Source organism: Garra rufa, chromosome 5, assembly GCF_049309525.1.
Source record: "Garra rufa chromosome 5, GarRuf1.0, whole genome shotgun sequence".
In the NCBI taxonomy this organism is placed as follows: Eukaryota; Metazoa; Chordata; class Actinopteri; order Cypriniformes; family Cyprinidae; genus Garra; species Garra rufa.
Window position 1 is genome coordinate 21,911,844 of NC_133365.1, and position 18,715 is coordinate 21,930,558.

The 18,715-nt window shown below is 36.2% G+C and overlaps 1 protein-coding gene across 1 annotated transcript in view; it reads left to right on the top strand.

Moving 5' to 3' along the window:
• Nucleotides 1-157: 157 nt before the first annotated feature.
• The window catches only part of serinc5 (serine incorporator 5), a 35,787-nt gene continuing 17,229 nt past the window's right edge, over nt 158-18,715 (top strand). Inside the window, exons 1-2 of the mRNA XM_073839364.1 lie at nt 158-1,162; nt 11,438-11,605. Coding sequence (XP_073695465.1) covers nt 1,136-1,162; nt 11,438-11,605 — 195 coding nt within the window. The 5' untranslated portion in view covers nt 158-1,135. The remainder of the gene's footprint in view (nt 1,163-11,437; nt 11,606-18,715) is intronic.

Here is an 18,715-nt window from a genome sequence, read left to right on the forward strand (position 1 = left end):
TGAGACAGAAACCCAGACCCATAAAATTTACAAACCCGGCCCTCTCTTACAAGAAGAAAAAGGTAGATGCAATAAATAAATGCTTTGCCATCTCTGTGGCTTTTAATGTGATTTGGTTAAAAATAAAAAATTTTGATTATAATAATGCTTTATTTTTAGTCCTTGACAGGATTTGGTGTGATTAATTTCCTGAAAACATGGTTAATCTTTATTTAATCTTAATCTTTAGTTTGATTAGTTTGAACTGCATCTGTAGTCCTGAGGGAGGTGCTGTTGTCACAGCCCTGTCTGTAACTTCTCTTTTCCAATTGAGTTTGTCAGTCAACTGAACTGGCTGTGATATGCTGAGAGTGTAATGTTCACAGACAGAATTTCAATAACCAAAGACCATTGAAAACGAAGTATTACATAAATACTTTCTGTCTCGTCGTGCAGGTAGCTTATTCACCCCAGTCACTTGCAGACAACATCTGTTTTCAACTATAACTTGCATTTTTTACAGATGGTGTCAAACACAGTAAAGGAAAAGCATTCTTTTGCTGTCAATGCCAGCCAACCGGAGAACAATTCCGAAGAAAACCCCCACCCATCAACCAGTATACATGTAAACAAAACAAGTCAAGCCACATTTTTGGCATAATTTAAAACACCGATATCCAAATTGGAGCAACACATATATGATATTAACTTGTTCTCGTTGTCTAGTACGATTCGGTCCGGGTCAAACTAAAACAGACCTCTAAATCAGTTTTTTACTGTCATTGTGGTCGAGGCAATTCGAAACCGTCACATTATGACGATAGCGGAAGTGGTACACGATGATGGTTTTATTTGATTTGGATGCGAGGTCAATACTGAATAAACAACAAAGCAGTAACCCAACACGGCTCTGTGATTTCGGATCTATCTAGGGCAGGCCATCATCTCACAGACTTCCATACGCAGACTCGGACAGCTCTTTTCTGGTGCTCGCACACGTCACAGTCTATTGTGAGCGGCGGTGCGCGTGCAGGGCAGATCGCGGGAGCGCGACACCACAGAATACACGAACCACGGTCGCGTTATTTAGAATCTCACGAACCGATTATTTGAACTGGATCAGTGTGTGTAAAGGAGGATTTACCGCGTTGTCAGCATGTGTGAACCGTGTTGTTTGTCTCAGGTGAGTGATGCATTGACTGTACGGCGTGTAGAAACATCACCGTCTTTATATGAATCGTGAACCGCGCGGAGCACTCGGTTTTACCGATTTAAAAATGTTTTTCTGTGACGTTTTATGCTGATGCTTTAGAATAAGTTTAATAATAAAAGTTCCGTTTTATTAACGTGTCTAACTGTATTTGTTACATATCTGTCAGTTTCAAGTATACAAGCAGTTTTTACTATCACCCTTGTTTGTTCTGAGTCAGCTGTGAGTTTTCAATAGTAAATGTGCTGTACATCATTTCATGAATATTTAGAATCACATCCGTGTGAATTTGTTTTTTATTCAACAAAGCTAGCTATTTGTTCTATAACTATAAAAAAAACACTAGAATATACTGTTAAACCAGCCCAAGATGTTTTGATGGTCTCCCAGCCCCCAGGTTTTAGATGGTTTTGGGACTTTTTTCCAGCCTGAATTTAGGTTAACACCTGTTTGGCTTGGCTGAGAGACCAGCATAAACCACCAAAGACCACCAAACCTTCTTAAGCTGGTTTAAGTTGTATTTTATCAGCATGCTAATGCTTTCCACTGACTGTTTTTTTCATCAGCTCTAGTGTCAGACTTATCATTTTAGCCAGTATTTTATCATGACTTGCTCTAACGGTCAGGAAATTATGTCATCACTATGACTGACCGTTTCGTCCTCCTTTTGTCCTCATTTCATTCCGGTCAGGACAAATTTGTGACCCTGTCTGCGCCTGGACCACTAACTCAGTCATAAGGGTGACTGAATGAATACGCTTTTCATTGACGTATGGTTTGTTGGGATATGACACTATTTGTCCAAGATACAACGATTTAAAAATCTGGAATCTGAGGGTGCAAAAAAAGAAATCTAAATATTGAGAAAATCGCCGTTGTCTTAGCTATGCATATTACTAATCAAAAATTAAGTTTTGATATATTTATGGTAGGAAATGTACAAAATATCTTCATGGAACATGATCTTTACTTAATATTTTAATGATTTTTGGCATAAAAGAAAAATCGATAATTTTGACACATATACTGTTTTTTTTGGCTATTGCTACTTAAGACTGGTTTTGTGGTCCAGGGTCACAAATATGTCCATATCAGTACTTGTTTCCAACTGAATCATATTTGTAAATCAAATCCAAATAAAAAAGACACCCCACCAGGAAAAACTTTAGATCTAGATGTGGTAATAAATGAGTGGCAGTGTAATTGTCTCCTTCACGTTCTCAGTCTACTAATTTCTCTGAGGGCCAACTCGTCTTGTAGCCTCTTTGTACGTGGTGGGGTCCGTGGGTGGTCTTTTCATTTCCTGGTTGGATCCATGTGGCTGCTTGTTTGCATAAGATTAGCAGTGGAAAGAGAGAGCTTGCAGTCAGTGTTCGCCGTCAATAGTGTTGTCTCATTAGTGCTAAGCTTGTCAGGAGCCAGTGGCCCCACAAATGTGTGGAGTTGGGGGGACCGGCATTGCCCAGTCTCAATGTTTGTTAACTAATTGCTGTCATTAGATAACCTTTTTTTTTTAACTGTTGATTCTTTGATGGTAATCGTTTCCTGATTACGTCAACGACAGTAGCATTTATTAAGATTTGTAGGTTCCATATCTAAATAACCTCACAAGACAACACTAAATTCAGTTAAAAGGATAGTTCATCAAAAAATGGAAATTACCCCATTATTTACTCTCCCTCAAACAATCCTAAGTGTATATGCCTTTCATCAGCCTTACAATCAGAGTTATATTAAAATGTCATGGCTCTTCCAAGCTTTATAATGGCAGTGAATGGCTGTTAAAGTGCATCCATCCATTAATAAAGGCCTTCTGAAGCAAATTGGTGTGTTTGTGTAAGAAAAATATACATATTAAAACTGTATAAGCTATAATCTCTATCTTCCCTACTGCCCTACGCGTGATGACATAGAGATTATGGTTTCAAAAGTTTTAAATATGGATATTTTTCTTCCACAAATGCTTGTCTTCACTTCTAAAGGCCTTTATTAACCCTCAGAGCTGTGTGGAGTACTTTTTATGATGGATGGATGCACTTTATTTTGCTTCAAAATCTCAACAGCCATTCACTGCCATTATAAAGCTTGGAAGAGCCAGGACATTTTTTTTTATATAACTCCGATTGTATTTGTCTGAAAGAAGAAAGTCATACTAGGATGGCTTGAGGGTGAGTAAATCATAGGGTAGTTTTCATTTTTGTGTGAACTGTCCTTTTAATTGGTTGAAGTCATGATGCTGTTATGATTTCAAAGCAATTAAAGTGGCAGGTAGGATGGTCAAATTTAGCTGCGTTGTTCATTAGCATAATAACTCTGTAATTATTTACTCACCCTCATTTTGTTTCAAACCTGTATGACTGATTTTCATTTCAGAAGCTATTTTGAAGAGTTTTCGCAGTTTTTGTCAATAAACTATATTCACATCCACACGTGCCACATCAACAGGCAATAACATTCAGTTTCTTATAAGCACACACTGCAGTTCTGTCGTGTGCCACTTCAGTTGTTCAATCTCTTTAAAGCTGAATGGATTCTGATTGCCTGTCAATGTTTTGATCATTCATCAGCTGGGAAAAGAAAAAACATTCTGAAAGTGATTACAACAAAAATTCCCAGTTACTGTTTTTAGCACCCGGTGCCATTATCATTACAGCTACGATGTAGACTTCCCCATTCTTGTAGAATTTGAAACAAATATTAAAGGGTGAGTTTTTGATGAAATCCGAGAGCTTTCTGACTTTGCGTAGACAACAATGGAGCTACCATTTTTAACTTTCACAGCCTAGAAAGTTAAAAAAGGATATTGTTAAAATAGTCCATGTGAAATCAGTGGTTCAACCTTAAAGGAGTAGTTCACTTTCAGAACGAACATTTACAGATAATGTACTCACCCCCTTGTCATCCAAGATGTTCATGTCTTTCTTTCTTCAGTCGTAAGGAAATTATGTTTTTTGAGGAAAACATTTCAGGATTTCTCTCCATATAATGGACTTCTATGGTGCCCCCCGAGTTTGAATTTTCAAAATGCAGCTTTAAATGGCTCTAAACGATCACAGCCGAGGAAAGAAGGGTTTTATCTAGCAAAACGATCGGTTGTTTTAAAAAAAAATTTACAATTTATATACTTTTTAACCTCAAATGCTCATCTTGCCTAGCTCTGTGTGTACTCTGTGTAGAGATTAAAAAGTATAGAAGTCGTTTAAACTAAGTATAGAAATTAAACTGCATTTTGGAATTTCAAACTTGGGGGAACCATAGAAGTCCATTATATGGAGAGAAATCCTGAAATGTTTTTTCTTTGAAAGTGAACTCCTTTAATGTTATGAAGCTTTGAGAATACTTTTTGTGCGTCAACATAAAAGCTTAGTTTAACTTGAAGAAAAGGTGACAGAAAAAAATATTGCTGAATGTAATGATAGTACTACTAAAGGTAAAATTATTATTGAAACAGATTTTTTTTTAATTTATATTTTACCAGAAAATTTTAAAAACACAGAATTTTTTTTAAAAAAGTAATAAAAATAATAAATGATTTTTTAATTGAATCAATTAATTAGAGATGCTATTGATTGTTAAATATGAATGAAACCATTAAAATTGAATCCAGAAAATTAATGGAAAACACCGAAAAAAAGAATGCCTTAAAAATATAATTTTTGTTAAACTTTTAATAAATTGCTGCAAATCGATTAGTCACAATGAATCAATTCAAAATCGATTTAAGTTTGTTTACATACTATATGTCTGTGTATACTGTGTATTTTTATTTATTATATATATAAATACACACACATATATATATATATATATATATATATATATATATATATATATATATATATATATATATAAGTTTTATGTATGTATTTGTATGTAAATACTTGTATATAATTTATATTATATATAAATACTAATATTTTACATATAAATCTAACATATTTTTCCTTAATATATACACGTATGTGAGCGTGTGTATTTATAAATATAAAAAAATATACACACATACATTATAGTATGTAAACATCCAACTTTTATTTTGAATCGATTAATCGTGACTAATTGTTTGGCAGCTCTAAATTAGACATGCTTTTTGTTTAATTTAAAAAAAACAGATTCTGGAAAAATTTAAACGGAATAAAGGGAATCCAAAAAAATCAAAACACTAAAAGCGGATTTTAGAAAAAAAAATAAAATGGAATTTGGAAAAAAAATTAAACAGATTTAAAAGGTGTTTATCTGAAGTCCTAGAATGCTGTGTGGTTGTGTAAATGACGAGATAAGTTTTGTATTTGGGTGGAGTATCCCTTTGGGAAGCCTATTAATTGTTATCAAGATGTAATGCAAAATATCATGTTTTGTGACATGTTGTTGCGTTCAAGTGTGTGAAAAGCTTCTCAGCTCTTGCAAATTGAACTTTTTGTCTTGTCCTGCTGGGAAACATTATGGAAATTCAACTGAGATATCTCTGTCAGATGTCTGGGCGTGAGTCATATATGACTGTCCTGTGAATCAGCCGTGATGATGCATTCAAAGAAAAAGGTGGTTTTTATGGCCTAGTAAAATTGCACTGTGAAAACATTCATATCAGAATTCCAATTCACTGTTCAGATCTGTTAATACAGAAAGAGTATTCATTATCTTACATTATCTGTTAGCAATGAATGAGTGGCACACTCTTATGAAACAGGCCTTGAGGTAACTTTATTTGTAAGATCTGTTTTGTCTAAACGCCCACGCAAAACCTGCAAAGACGTGAAGCGTCTTTAGCGTGCTACTTGGTTTTGACTGATGAATCGGCTTGAAATATGAAAATGGCTGAAAAAGACAGCACCATAATAGGCCAAAACATCTGTGTATCCCACATCCCATCATCCTGTGGGCTTTTTGTGGATTTTTACACATTTATCAAATCTCCGCTAGTGATTTTTTTTCTCTAGTGAACTGAACTGAGACATTTGTGGCAGGACTATCCGTGTTGACTTTGTGGGTAGCAGTGAGACATTCTCACCCTTGTGAGTTTCACACAGCCTTTACGCATCTCTTTCTCTCTCTGACTTCCTCCATTACCATCGTAGAGGGTGTTTACTCTTGTCCCATTGGATTGCTCTGTATTTGCAACTGAAAAAGCTGTCAAGCAATCGCCATCCATCCATCAACGTTGTGCAGTGCGATTCTAGCAGGAAGGTTTGACTCTTCAGTGTTACTATGGGTACTCTCCGCACTGGACAAAAGAGCACTTTTTTTGTGTACACTTCAAACAGTGAAGTAATACATTTTTGCCTCAGCTGTACAATTGCCTGGCTAGCAGACCCACAAAGCAGCTATTCATGACATGGAGACTATAGATTTATTGTCTGCTGAGTTTCGACAGTGATAGTACTTGAGCTCAGTGAAATATATCAGATAACTCTGTCTATTAATGTTCCTGGCCATTTGTAAAATGCACCAGGGATCGGTTTAAACTCTGATTAATTGTCTTGTCAAGTCATCTGGTGGACAATTCTGTTCTGTTTTTTGTTTTAACATTGCTGGATTCTGTTTTAATGATGTAATTATTTAATAATTACAATGTAGTAGTTAAAAAGGATGTCTAATCAGTTGAACTTGGAAAATGTTTCCATGAACACTAAGAGTGTTCCCTAAACAAACAATTAATTTGCTGCTTATTAATAGTAAGGTTCTTAAGTTTAGGTATGAGGATGGATTAAGGGATCTAAAATATGGTCATGTAGAATTAGGTATTAAAGGAGTAGTTCACTTTCAGAACAAAAATTTACAGATAATGTACTCACCTCCTTGTCATCCAAGATGTTCATGTCTTTCTTTCTTCAGTTGTAAAGAAATGGTGTTTTTTGAGGAAAACATTTCAGGATTTCTCTCCATATAATGAACTTCTATGATGCCCCCAAGTTTGAACTTCCAAAATGCAGTTTAAATGCAGCTTCAAAGGGCTCTAAACGATCAAAGCAGAGGACAGAAGGGTCTTATCTAGAGAAACGATTGGTTATTTTCTAAAAACATTTACAACTAACATACTTTTTAATCTCAAACTCTTGTCTTGCCGAGCTAGACAAGATGAGCATTTGAGGTTAAAAAATATATAAATTATAATTTTCTTTTAGAAAATAACCCATCGTTTTGCTAGATACCTTCTTTCCTCTGCTGGGATCATTTAGAGCCCTTTGAAGCTGCATTTAAACTGCATTTTGGAAGTTCAAACTCTGGGGCACCATAGAACTCCAATATATGGAGAGAAATCCTGAAATGTTTTCCTAAAAAAACATAATTTACTTACAACTGAAGAAAGAAAGAAATGAACATGTCACAAGTCACCTTAACAAAACAAGGTCAGGTCAAAGTGTCTGAATAATTTCCCAAATTCATTTACTGGTAGTCTACTGTATGAAGAATTTTTGGGTATAATATGTAACAGTTTACTTTATTTTGCTATCCTCACTTACATAAATTAACTTAACTTAAATTAAATCTGATGTCTGAATCATTTTTGGTTTCACTGTATTTCTTCCAAAATGTGAAATGCTGTGTTTTACTGATAATTCCAGCTAATGTTTTTGGAATCTAACCAGTCTTTGAGTTAGTATTTTCCCTCAATATTGAGTCACTGCGGTCCTAACCTATTGTAGAGCCCTGCATGGGCCTTAAATCTAAGCCCTAGCCCGGCCCTGGCCCCTAGACGCACAGGCTGTAGCCCGGCCCTTGTCCGACAGCTTATCAAAATTTTTGGCCCGAGTCCGACCCGAAGCCCGTCTTTTTTTCCGCCAAACAGCTTACTGTTACAGCCATTAAAATAGACCAGATTTGTATTTAATAGAAAGTTTATGTTTTTCCGTTTCGTTTTTTTTATCAGGATAATTTAGAGAAATGTTTGGAGTTTTTATTTTTGTTTTGTTTTTTAAATGTAAGTTTTAGTTTTTTAAGTGACATCGATATCCAAGCGGTATGTGGTCCACAGTGAGTTTACTCAATTTAACCTATATATCAAATCAACACTTGACTAGTCTACAATACAATCCACAGAAATAAAACAAACATCAATATATCACAATGTTAGATTTAAAGTTTATTATCACCATCTCAGAACAAAGGCATTTCGAACAAAAATAGAAAGTCGCAGTGGTAAAGTAAACGAATAATTAACAAATATAAAGAATAAATAATAATATAGAAAACTTCAAAAACATAACTTTACCACGTGGCTGGAAATCTCTATGCGGCGCAGAGTATGTGAGCGGAGTGGAGCGGCAACAATTTCCCCTCCGCGCTCCTTGCATTTAATAATCACTCCGCTCTGGGTTCACAATTTCCCGCTCCCGCTTCACTCCTCACTCACTGATATCAGAAACACCGCTCCGCGTCAAAAAAAATTCAGTATGTTTGAAATGTAACAGTCCTGTTCATAAAATATAATAAAATAAAATAACAGGAGAGTTTCAAACACTAGTGTGCAATCTTTGTTCCTACCACATGCTAAGCTAATAATTGTCAGCATTAAAAGAGTATAATTGCCACCTTTTGCAGTGCAAAGTTTGTAATGAAAATAACAATACGTTTTCGTCAGTTATTTTACCTACAGATCGCTGCATTTCTTATAGATTTCTGCTCATTCAAAATCGGATACCATTTCATTTGTTTTAATGCATTATTGTTTTTATTGATTTGAGTGATCCATCTCTATCAAGCTAGCTAAACATGTTTAACATATAAATTCCTGCTTAATATACAGTTATATTACGGACCGTTGGCATGAATTGTACTCATGATGGAGCGCTCTTGGAGCGAGTGAAAACCATTAAAAAATCCGCTCCTTCCTCCATTCAAAATCACACCGCTCCACTCCGCGCTCCGCTCACATACTCTGCTATGCGCGAGTTAGGCATCACTGGCGCTTCCGGACCTCACGCATTAAATCTCATTAAACTTTTTAAAAGGTTTTTACTAAAGCAGGCCCGAAGCCCGATATGCGTGCAAGCTATGACGGGAAAATTGGCCCGAAGCCCGGCCCTAGGGGCATAAAAAAAGTCGGGCCCGAAGGGCTCGGGCTCAAATGCAGGGCTCTAACCTATTGTGCAACTTTGACTGGCCTACTATTGTTTTTTAAAGGAAGTAAAAGTTACTGTTTTTAGCACCCAGCTGTTCTGTTTAGCTTTAAGATCCTTATTTTCTGCTTACGGTACACATGGAGGAACTACAAACCTAGAATCTGTTTGCTACAGCACAACATTCCTCTAACTTTTCTATGTAGTTTCAAAGAGCTCTTCCACACACTTCTGAAGAGCTTGAGAATTTCCCGGCCTGAATTGTTAAGAAAACAATGTCCAGGTTATTGTCCTTACTCGTAGGCTGTCACCTTTAACCCAGACCCCTGCTGGTTGCGGGTTAGGGTTAGAGAAGGGCTCTTTGTAGGGGGTTGAGAATTGTCTCCGGGGCAGGAGATGGGGGATGGTTTGCGGGAGGATGTAAACTGCTGTCTCACTCCACCAGTGTTGACCAGAGAGTGGGACTCCATGGTGCTGTGGAGGAATGGGGTTGTCGTGGGTTGGGGTCGTACATGCTGACCACCTGTTGTCTGGAGGGGGGGACGCGTCCTCTTAAATGCTCTGCTGTCTGTGTCTTGTTATGTTGCTCTGATGTGCTGTTTGCTGTTGAATTCATGAACACCTAAGCTTCTAGAAGATAGTTAGAGGGCTATCAGCATTATTGATCAGTCAGTCAGAAAAGAAATTAAGGTTTTTGAGAAAAACAAGAAGGAAATTCATACAGGTTTGGAACAACATGAATGATGACAAGAATATTAATTTCTAGGTAAACTATTCATTTGTAGGTAAATTAAAAAATAGAAATTAGTGCATGTTTTTGGAAAACAACACATATTAACTCCAGGTCTTGTATGTTTTAAATTAAATTTAAAACTTTAATTTTTTTTTAAACTTTAAAAAAATTGCTAACTTAAAGGGATGGTTCGGAGTAGAATTGACTTCATTGCTATGCACTCCGAAGCCCATCTAAATACCCCATCCGAAGTTTTTTTTTACCTTAGTCGAACATTTATGGAGATATTAGAGTTTTTCGAATTGCATGTAACAGCAGTGAATGGTACATGTGATGTATCTCGTAAATTGCACCACTAAACGTGCAAGTAATCTTACCAAACTTGTACAAACCTCCTACTATATCTGTGTGCATGTCAACTTGTAGGAGGACTTTTACGTGCTTTTTTCAAACCAGGGAAGTGACGTCGACGTGTCGCCATTTGTAGTTTTTGAGACTAGTAGGGATCGGCTAAAACGTGTTTTTAAAACACTCATGATGGACTTACAAATGTTCCGATGCAGCGTTTTGTGAGTACATAACCTATTTACACTACTTTACAAGTTTGGTAAGATTACTTGCACGTTTAGTGGTGCAATTTACGAGATACATCACATGTACCATTCACTGCTGTTACATGCAATTCGAAAAACTCTAATATCTCCATAAATGTTCGACTAAGGTAAAAAAAAACTTCGGATGGGGTATTTAGATGGGCTTCGGAGTGCATAGCAATGAAGTCAATTCTACTCCGAACCATCCCTTTAAACTGCTATAGCTTACACATTGGTAATGATGTTAACTGTTTGATTAACAATCTAAATATATATTTTAAGAACTGGACTTTTATTAGTTTTGTACCAAGTATTTACAACATCCTTTAAACATAAAGGATGGAAATTAACCACACCTCTTTCTTTTCTTCTCTGGTTGTATAATCTTTTCTACAAACAGTAGAAGACAAGATTAAGGGATTTCCTGAAACGTCTAGAAACATTTGTACTGATACTGTATCTGCTCAATCTTATCTCAGAGACTTGTGTTATGTCTGTGTCTTGCGTCATGTGAGTCAAGCTGCTTCATAGTAACAGCCCAGCTGTACAACTGCTTACAGCCAATAGGAATGAGGCATTTGTGTTGCTAAAGGGGATAACGACCAATAAGATGTTCACAGTCCCCTCAATGCATTTGCTCACTTTTACAGTACATTATAGACTTGTATTGTTTTATTTCAGCGGAAATATTACTTAATCTTAAAAGGATTGTTGTCTTTGCCATTGGTTTATAGGAACAGCCATATTTTATACTTTTAAATGTGCAGATGTGCTTTTTCATTATAAATCATTGTAATGGTTTGGAAACTGTTATTATTAAGCACTTGCATGTGTCCCTCTCACTCATGTGCTGTTTTTTCTGCAGCTGGCCTGCTGCTGTGGATCGGCCGCCTGCTCCCTGTGCTGCGGCTGCTGTCCCAAGATCAAACAGTCCACCTCGACACGCTTCATGTACGCCCTCTTCTTCATGTTGGTCACGGTGACCTGTGTCATCATGATGTCCCCCACTGTGGAGGCAGCAATGCGAGAACATGTGAGTTTGTTCAGAGCTTCTCTGTTTGCATTTTTCAGTATCAGGTTCCCTAATATACAAAGACCATTAAATCTGGCCTCAAGTCAGCAGCACCCCATTACATCAGGCTGCAGTTGAAACACTGAGCGATTACCTGAGACAGGATATGGATTTCGATAAGTTGTACTCTCTTTTAAAGAGCAAATTTGGTAACATAACTACCCTTAAATGTAAACAGTTAGCAAAGTTGTTAAACAAAAAAATGCATTTTACATAAAGATATTGTCTCTAAAAAAAAAAGTCGACTCTGAATCGCTTCAACAAGTCGTCATATTTTCGAATCTTCTGTCTGTTACAGATCTACGTCACTGGGTAACACATTAGCATAATCCCGCCTGCCTGCGAAATACAAACACACTGACCTGCCCACAAACACTTCGGCTAGTTAGTGTGTTTACATCATGTCGAGAAGACGCTGTGTTCTAAACTGTAAAAGCAAGTTTGTTTTGTTTTCATTGTCGAAAGATGATGATGTGAAGAATCAGTGGATAAAAAAAAAAAATTTCACGATACCACAGCAATACAATTCGAACCTTTTGTTGTGTGCTCGTCATTTTACCGAGGACTGCTTCTCTAGTCTCTGCTTTTATCTTCTTTGGCTTCTACTCTGCTTTTATCTTCTTTGGCTTCTAATCTTCTTTATTTGGACTAACAAGCGTCTCCAAACCACAACCTGTAAGTACGATTGATATGACTGATATTTAGTTTTTTATGTGATGTATAACTAGTGCAGCTTTAGGTTTCCAGGTAAACTACAATATTAATGTCTTAATGAAATAGTTCTAATAATTTGCTGTGAACCCACTATTTCCTAAGAATGTGGCGAATAATGTAGACTGTCGTTCTTATTACTTTGTTTAATTATAAAGAATGTAACTTAGACATATTACAAACTGTTGTTTTATCAGTTAGTTATGTTAACACTTGGCTGACGTATCCACCATTATTGTTTTGTTATGTGTTTACAGTTTAGCGACTAAACTTTAGTTATGGGCACAATTCGCTTGCATAAGTGTTAAACAAAATGTTTTTATGTCATATTTTTAAGAACGGATTGGAGCGCTATGTTATTTTTTTATGTAAAGGAGCTTAGGGTTGCCAGGTTTTCACAACAAAACCTGCCCAAATGCTTCTCGGAAAAAGCCCAATCACATTTCGATGGGGGCTTTCCATTAAAAATCGCGTTCTAGGTTGTAAAATACATGCTTTTTGTCAGGGTTCACTTGGTAAGGAGCTAAATATGACATTGTTCAATCCAATCAAATCAAGATTAAAAACAATCACAGACTTGGCAACACAGACGGTAGCTAACTTGCTCAAGTACTCTCTGTGCCATTCACAACAGGCTTGGCCAGCTAACCAATTAAAGCAGAGTAGGCTTATGGAAATGGAGGGGTTTACAGACATCACGCTCAAAGCTGGTTCGAAGAACTGTTTCGAAATCATTGACAAATGACTCAATGATATAATGTATAAATTAGAGATGCTACGATCAGCATTTTTGGGGCCGATTACCAATCACCAAGATCATGAACTGCTGATCGCTGATCACTGCCGATCACAGAATGGCAGGGGAATGGGAATCTTTTACCTATAATCTAGCAGAGTTTGCACCATTTGTAGAAATGAACTCTAAATTAACTATATTGAAAAAAAACTGTAGAAATAGGCTACAGTGAAGATCTTGAAGAACCACCAAGTTAGGGTTGTAGACGATAGTATCGTGTATCGACGATAGTTAGAGATATCGCCAGTTGCTGATGCCTTTGACTATAGCAAGACGATTATTATTATTATCCGTCAAAAAGGCGCCTAACTTTAGTGAGGCAGTGCAGAGAGTCGGTTCTAGGATGCTTCAGAAACTTGCCGTGGTATAAACACACGCATAGAGTGGCCACGTCGCCTTAACACGCCACATGGGGAAGAGATTTATTCATCATACAGTGAGATAGATAAACCTATTTTAACGGGAGTGTACCTAGCACTAGACTAGGCTACACTAGTTAGTGATGAAGTTCTTTGATAATGTAAATGTTCTTTGCTTGTTATTTGTAGCTGCTTTTTAAGATGATGTAAGGATTATATTATCCAGCATTGTACAGTCATTAGGATAAAGGTAGTAAAATGTGGTTTAGGCTGAATTAAATACGATATATCAGACTCCGTATGTATATAGGAAACATAAACATTCACCTCAGTAACATCTATATGCGTTAATTAGAATTACGATGCGATAAAATGGCGCTAAACATACGCACGTGAATTACACGGGCACTGTTTCTCCTCATTCTATATGAACTGAACTACAACATGAACTGATGACAACAATCAGACATACAGCGGTAACATTATTGCAATATGACGGGTATAGAAAGATACATTCATTTACATTCAAGCACGCACATTTACCACTCACTGAAGATAGCAGAGAATGAAACCGAAAGTAAACTTGAACGTCTCCGGCAGAACTACAGTCAGCGCTCTGTACATGCACAACTTAGTCACATGCCCAATAACAAGACTACCCTTACAAAACGAATAAGGAATTTAGTACTCATGTTGCCACTGGTAAGCTCCGCTCTGCTGTTGTTTACCTGTGCGCCGTGCATGCACGTGTGAAAAAGTCCCGCGAGTAATTTACGTCAAGTGATCGGCTTTTTTGATCAGCGCTTTTGGGGTTCGCCGATCAAGCTATTTTAAGCCAATATCGGCCGATCATGATCGGTGGCCGATCAATCGGAGCATCACTAGTATAAATGTATATTCTGACCTTAGATGCATTTAAACCTGTTGTAGGGGACTTCGGATGTTCATTCATGTTTATTTCTTAAAGCTGAGGATATGATCAGTTCACATGTGCTTCGCGTTGCCACTGTCACTGGAGATCTGTCACTCCACATTAAACGCGTTTTAAACAGCGTGTAAAATGCTGTTTAAAACGCCATAAATTATTCAATATTGTACAAATTTTTTACTTCATTTGAAATGAAATCTGAGACTTAGTCTTATATCAGAAGTAACAAAGCACAATGCTTATTAAGATTTATTTGAATGGAGGCGCATAACAATATTCTGTTCATTATAGGGCTGGGCGATAAAACGATAACGATATATATCGCGATAGACAAGATAAAAAATAAAAATTAATCAATAAAAAATGTGTTCGATAAAACGTTCGATATTTTGTATTCTTCGTCAGCCCGCCCAGCCCCCCTTTAACGTCCAGTTAATTTTTATTTTCAATATAGCGCCAGATCACAATAGAAGTTAAGGTTATCTTTCCTACAGAACGGGCCCTTGTTGTTGTATTAAACAAACTAAATAGTCTTATGTTATTTATCTTATTTACACGACGGCATGTGATTTCTGTCTCTACATGATCGCGCGTTTACAATGTCTCCTCACAGACGGGAAGGCGGACTCCATTCATAAAAACGGACTTTACTATAGGGCGGAATGCCGCGGAATTCGTCGATTTTTGGACCAATAAATCAAAAGTTGGTCTGTTAATTAATTCAGATCGCGATATGGACTAGTGTCTGTGAAAACTTAAATGCAAAAAGACCGTTTCAATATGAATCCTGCATGTTCCTTTTGCCTCTATATGTATGAATGGAGGAGACGCGTTTTATTTTCACTACACGCATACTGCACACATGACGCTCCCGCTAATTTTTGGCCTTTGCATCTCACATGAGCAGACAAACTCCAATACATCTCCAAAGCTGCTGTGAGTGTCACTTTTTGTCAATTTTACCGTTTCATTAGTGAAACTTGCATCATTAATACTGTATTACACACTGAAACTTCACGGCAACCTGTCAAAATAAAAGTGCGGTTTAACGTGTAACAGAACAATATTAGTCTTGTATTATTTTGTACAGTATAATGTAGGTGTTTATATGTTCACATTTAAATAATTTACATAAAACAATATATATGATCAAAAAAATTATATAAAAAAGAGTCACCACTTAATTGTTGAAAAAATACTATTATTATTAAACCTTTTTTTAACTGAATATAATTTTTCTTCTATGTATTAATTTTAACAGTAAAGCTCCTTTTATTTTTATTTTAAAAAATAAATCAGTGATTTTGCTTTCATTTGATTATCAGAAAAATGAAAACAAGAATTTCTGAAAAAAGCAAAAGATTGTAGGGCCCTATTGTTCAAAATGTTGAAAGGTTTAGACTTATTTTTTCACTGAAATAAATGTTTTCGTTATTACACAAAGTAGGCTAAAGTACCGGGAAAGAAGTAACGTTGGCTACTGGCAACCAGCAATCTGTGCAGCAATAAATATTATCAGCCAAGTACTTTGTAACAACCTCTGACCTGTGGTCAAGCCGTACTTCTGAGCCATACATTAGCTTGACCATTCACTTCATCGACAATGAATGGGGTTTGAATTGAGGATTAAGAGATAATTAAGTGTATATTGTGACTTTAGACTTATGTTTACATTTTAATTATTTAAGTTTTCCAGGGTTGTTGAGATTTATGTCTTAATAAATGAGGGGATTATGATCAGAGGAAGGTTAAGTTTAAAATAAAAATGTTTGAATGTAATATATTTTTCTCCTGGTCCTTATTTTAAATGGGTCATAAAAAAAATCAATAATTATCGATATCGACCGATATGAAACACTGATATCGTGATATAGTTTTCAGCCATATCGCCCAGCCCTAGTTCATTAACTAAAAACAGGCTAGACTAATCGATTCTTGGGATTGAGAATCAATATCGTTTTGTGAAAATGAGGATTGATTAAAATCTAAAATTTTCACCCAGCTCTAGAACAACATGTCCTCTATTACCTGGACAAATCTTTTTAAACGCAATGGGACATTTGCAGCATTTGTAAGGACAGAATTTATGCAGTCATTCATTCATTAAAGAAAAGTTCAATGAGGGATCAAGGGTTTATTTGCAGGCAGCTAGCCCATGTTATTCAGACAAACACAAAGACAAGCTACACGACTCTTCTGCTTCAAAGCATTGCAGGAATGTAAAACAGAGTATTAGTGCTTCATCATAACATCTAACACAGGAATTGTTGCACACCTTATAATAACTCTTTCACTGAAACTGTGTTTTGTTTTCCTGTAGCTATACAAAAACGGTAACTGAATGCGGTTGAAATACACTTAAAGGCGCTGGGTGTGTAACGTGAGCTCAAGCTCTTTTTTTGCTCTCAGGACCACAATGAGTGCTTACTGAGTAAATGCCATGAACATAAAAAACCCAGACACTAAAAAAGATCAGCCTCTCGGTGAGGCACAAAAGAGCTGCCACTCAGATGCCCAAGACATGAAGATTTACAGCTGTTGAAGGTTTTTCACTAATAGTTGTTGCAAGTTTAAGAGCACATAAAATCTCCTCCTGTTGTTCCTTCATGGTTACAACACAGGGACAAAGCAAGTTCTGACAGAGGAATACTTTTATAACTTTATATTCTATGATAGTCCATGTTATAATAATAGCAGGGCCTCCCAACATTTTAGCAGGCCTACATAATGTGCACTGCTGGGAACCTAAATGTATTTTAGGAGTTGACCAGTACCCTGTAGTTTGTGTCCGCTTTCTCTTCAAAACCACAAAAGAGAACCATAAATACTGGTTTGAATCTGACTGGCTTTGTTAATACTTACAAAGAGAAACCATGGTAATGCCATGTTTTTAGACATGTACAATGCTAATACTATAGTTTTAAGTGCAGTGAATTTGAATTTGTGACCCATGCTGGTAAAATGAGTCAAATGCGCATGGCCTAGTTTTGAGCTACAGGCAAAAGAAGTGAAAAATGTCAGTTTTGGTTGAATTTGAGGTTTTCACCGAAATGAGTTGATTAAGCCCTCTTCAAGAGCCCAATGCTCCAAATAGTAAATAAAGGAGTAGTTCACTTCCAGAACAAAAACTTAATGTACACACCCAGTTGTCATCCAAGATGTTCATGTCTTTCTTTCTTCAGTCGTAAAGAAATTATGTTTTTTGAGGAAAACGTTTCAGGATTTCTCTCCATATAGTGGACTTCTATGGTGCTCGCGAGTCTGAACTTCCAAAATGCAGTTTTAAATGCAGCTTCACAGTGCTCTAAACTATTCCCCCAAAAATGTACAATTTATATACTTTTTAACCTCAAATGCTGGTCTTGTCTAGCTCTGTGTGAACTCTGTGTATTTCGGTTATAGACAGTTAGGATACATCGTAAAGAAAAGCTGCAGAAGTACCGACCCAGTGTTTACAAAGTGAATGTGCAAACAAAGCAGATCAAATGCCCTTCCCAAAAAAAAGGTAAAACAGTGATGTAGGGTGATTTTGAAGAGAAAATGAGATGGGAGTTTTTCCTGAACCGGAATACACAGAGTACTGTATATGCAGAGCTAGACAAGATGAGCATTTGAGGTTAAAAAGTATATAAATTGTAATTTTTAGAAAATAAATGATTGTTTCGCTAGATAAGACAATTCTTTCTCGTCTGGGATCGTTTAGAGCCCTTCGAAGCTGCATTTAAACTGCATTTTGGAAGTCCAAACTCTCGCGGGCACCATAGAAGTCCACTATATGGAGAGAAATCCTGAAATGTTTTCCTCAAAAAACATAATTTCTATACGACTGAGGAAAGAAAGGCATGAACATCTTGGATGACAATTTATAAGAAAAGAATTGGAGAAAATATGCAACGTTGCTTGATGATTTTGCTTTGGAATCTTCAGAAATTTTTCTCAAAATCAAATCGCTCAGAAATGTATTGGTCAGATTCCAAAAAGGCATACATCATTTTGAAGGTATTTTAAATAAAGAAAAAGAAAAAGAACTCATTTTTGTAATACCGACTCATTTCGCCAGGACGGGTCACATACTATAATCATCATTACCATTGTACTTTTAAATAAAATGAATAGTTTTACTATTTGATTTTGAATAATTTTTAGAATTTCATTAAATATGAAGTTTGAAAGATAATCTTTTTTTTTTTCCATTTTAAAAAACAAATCCAGAACCTTTTAATGTTTGGAAAGTAATGTTTTTCAAATTGTTTAATGTCTATTTAAAGCATTAGTTT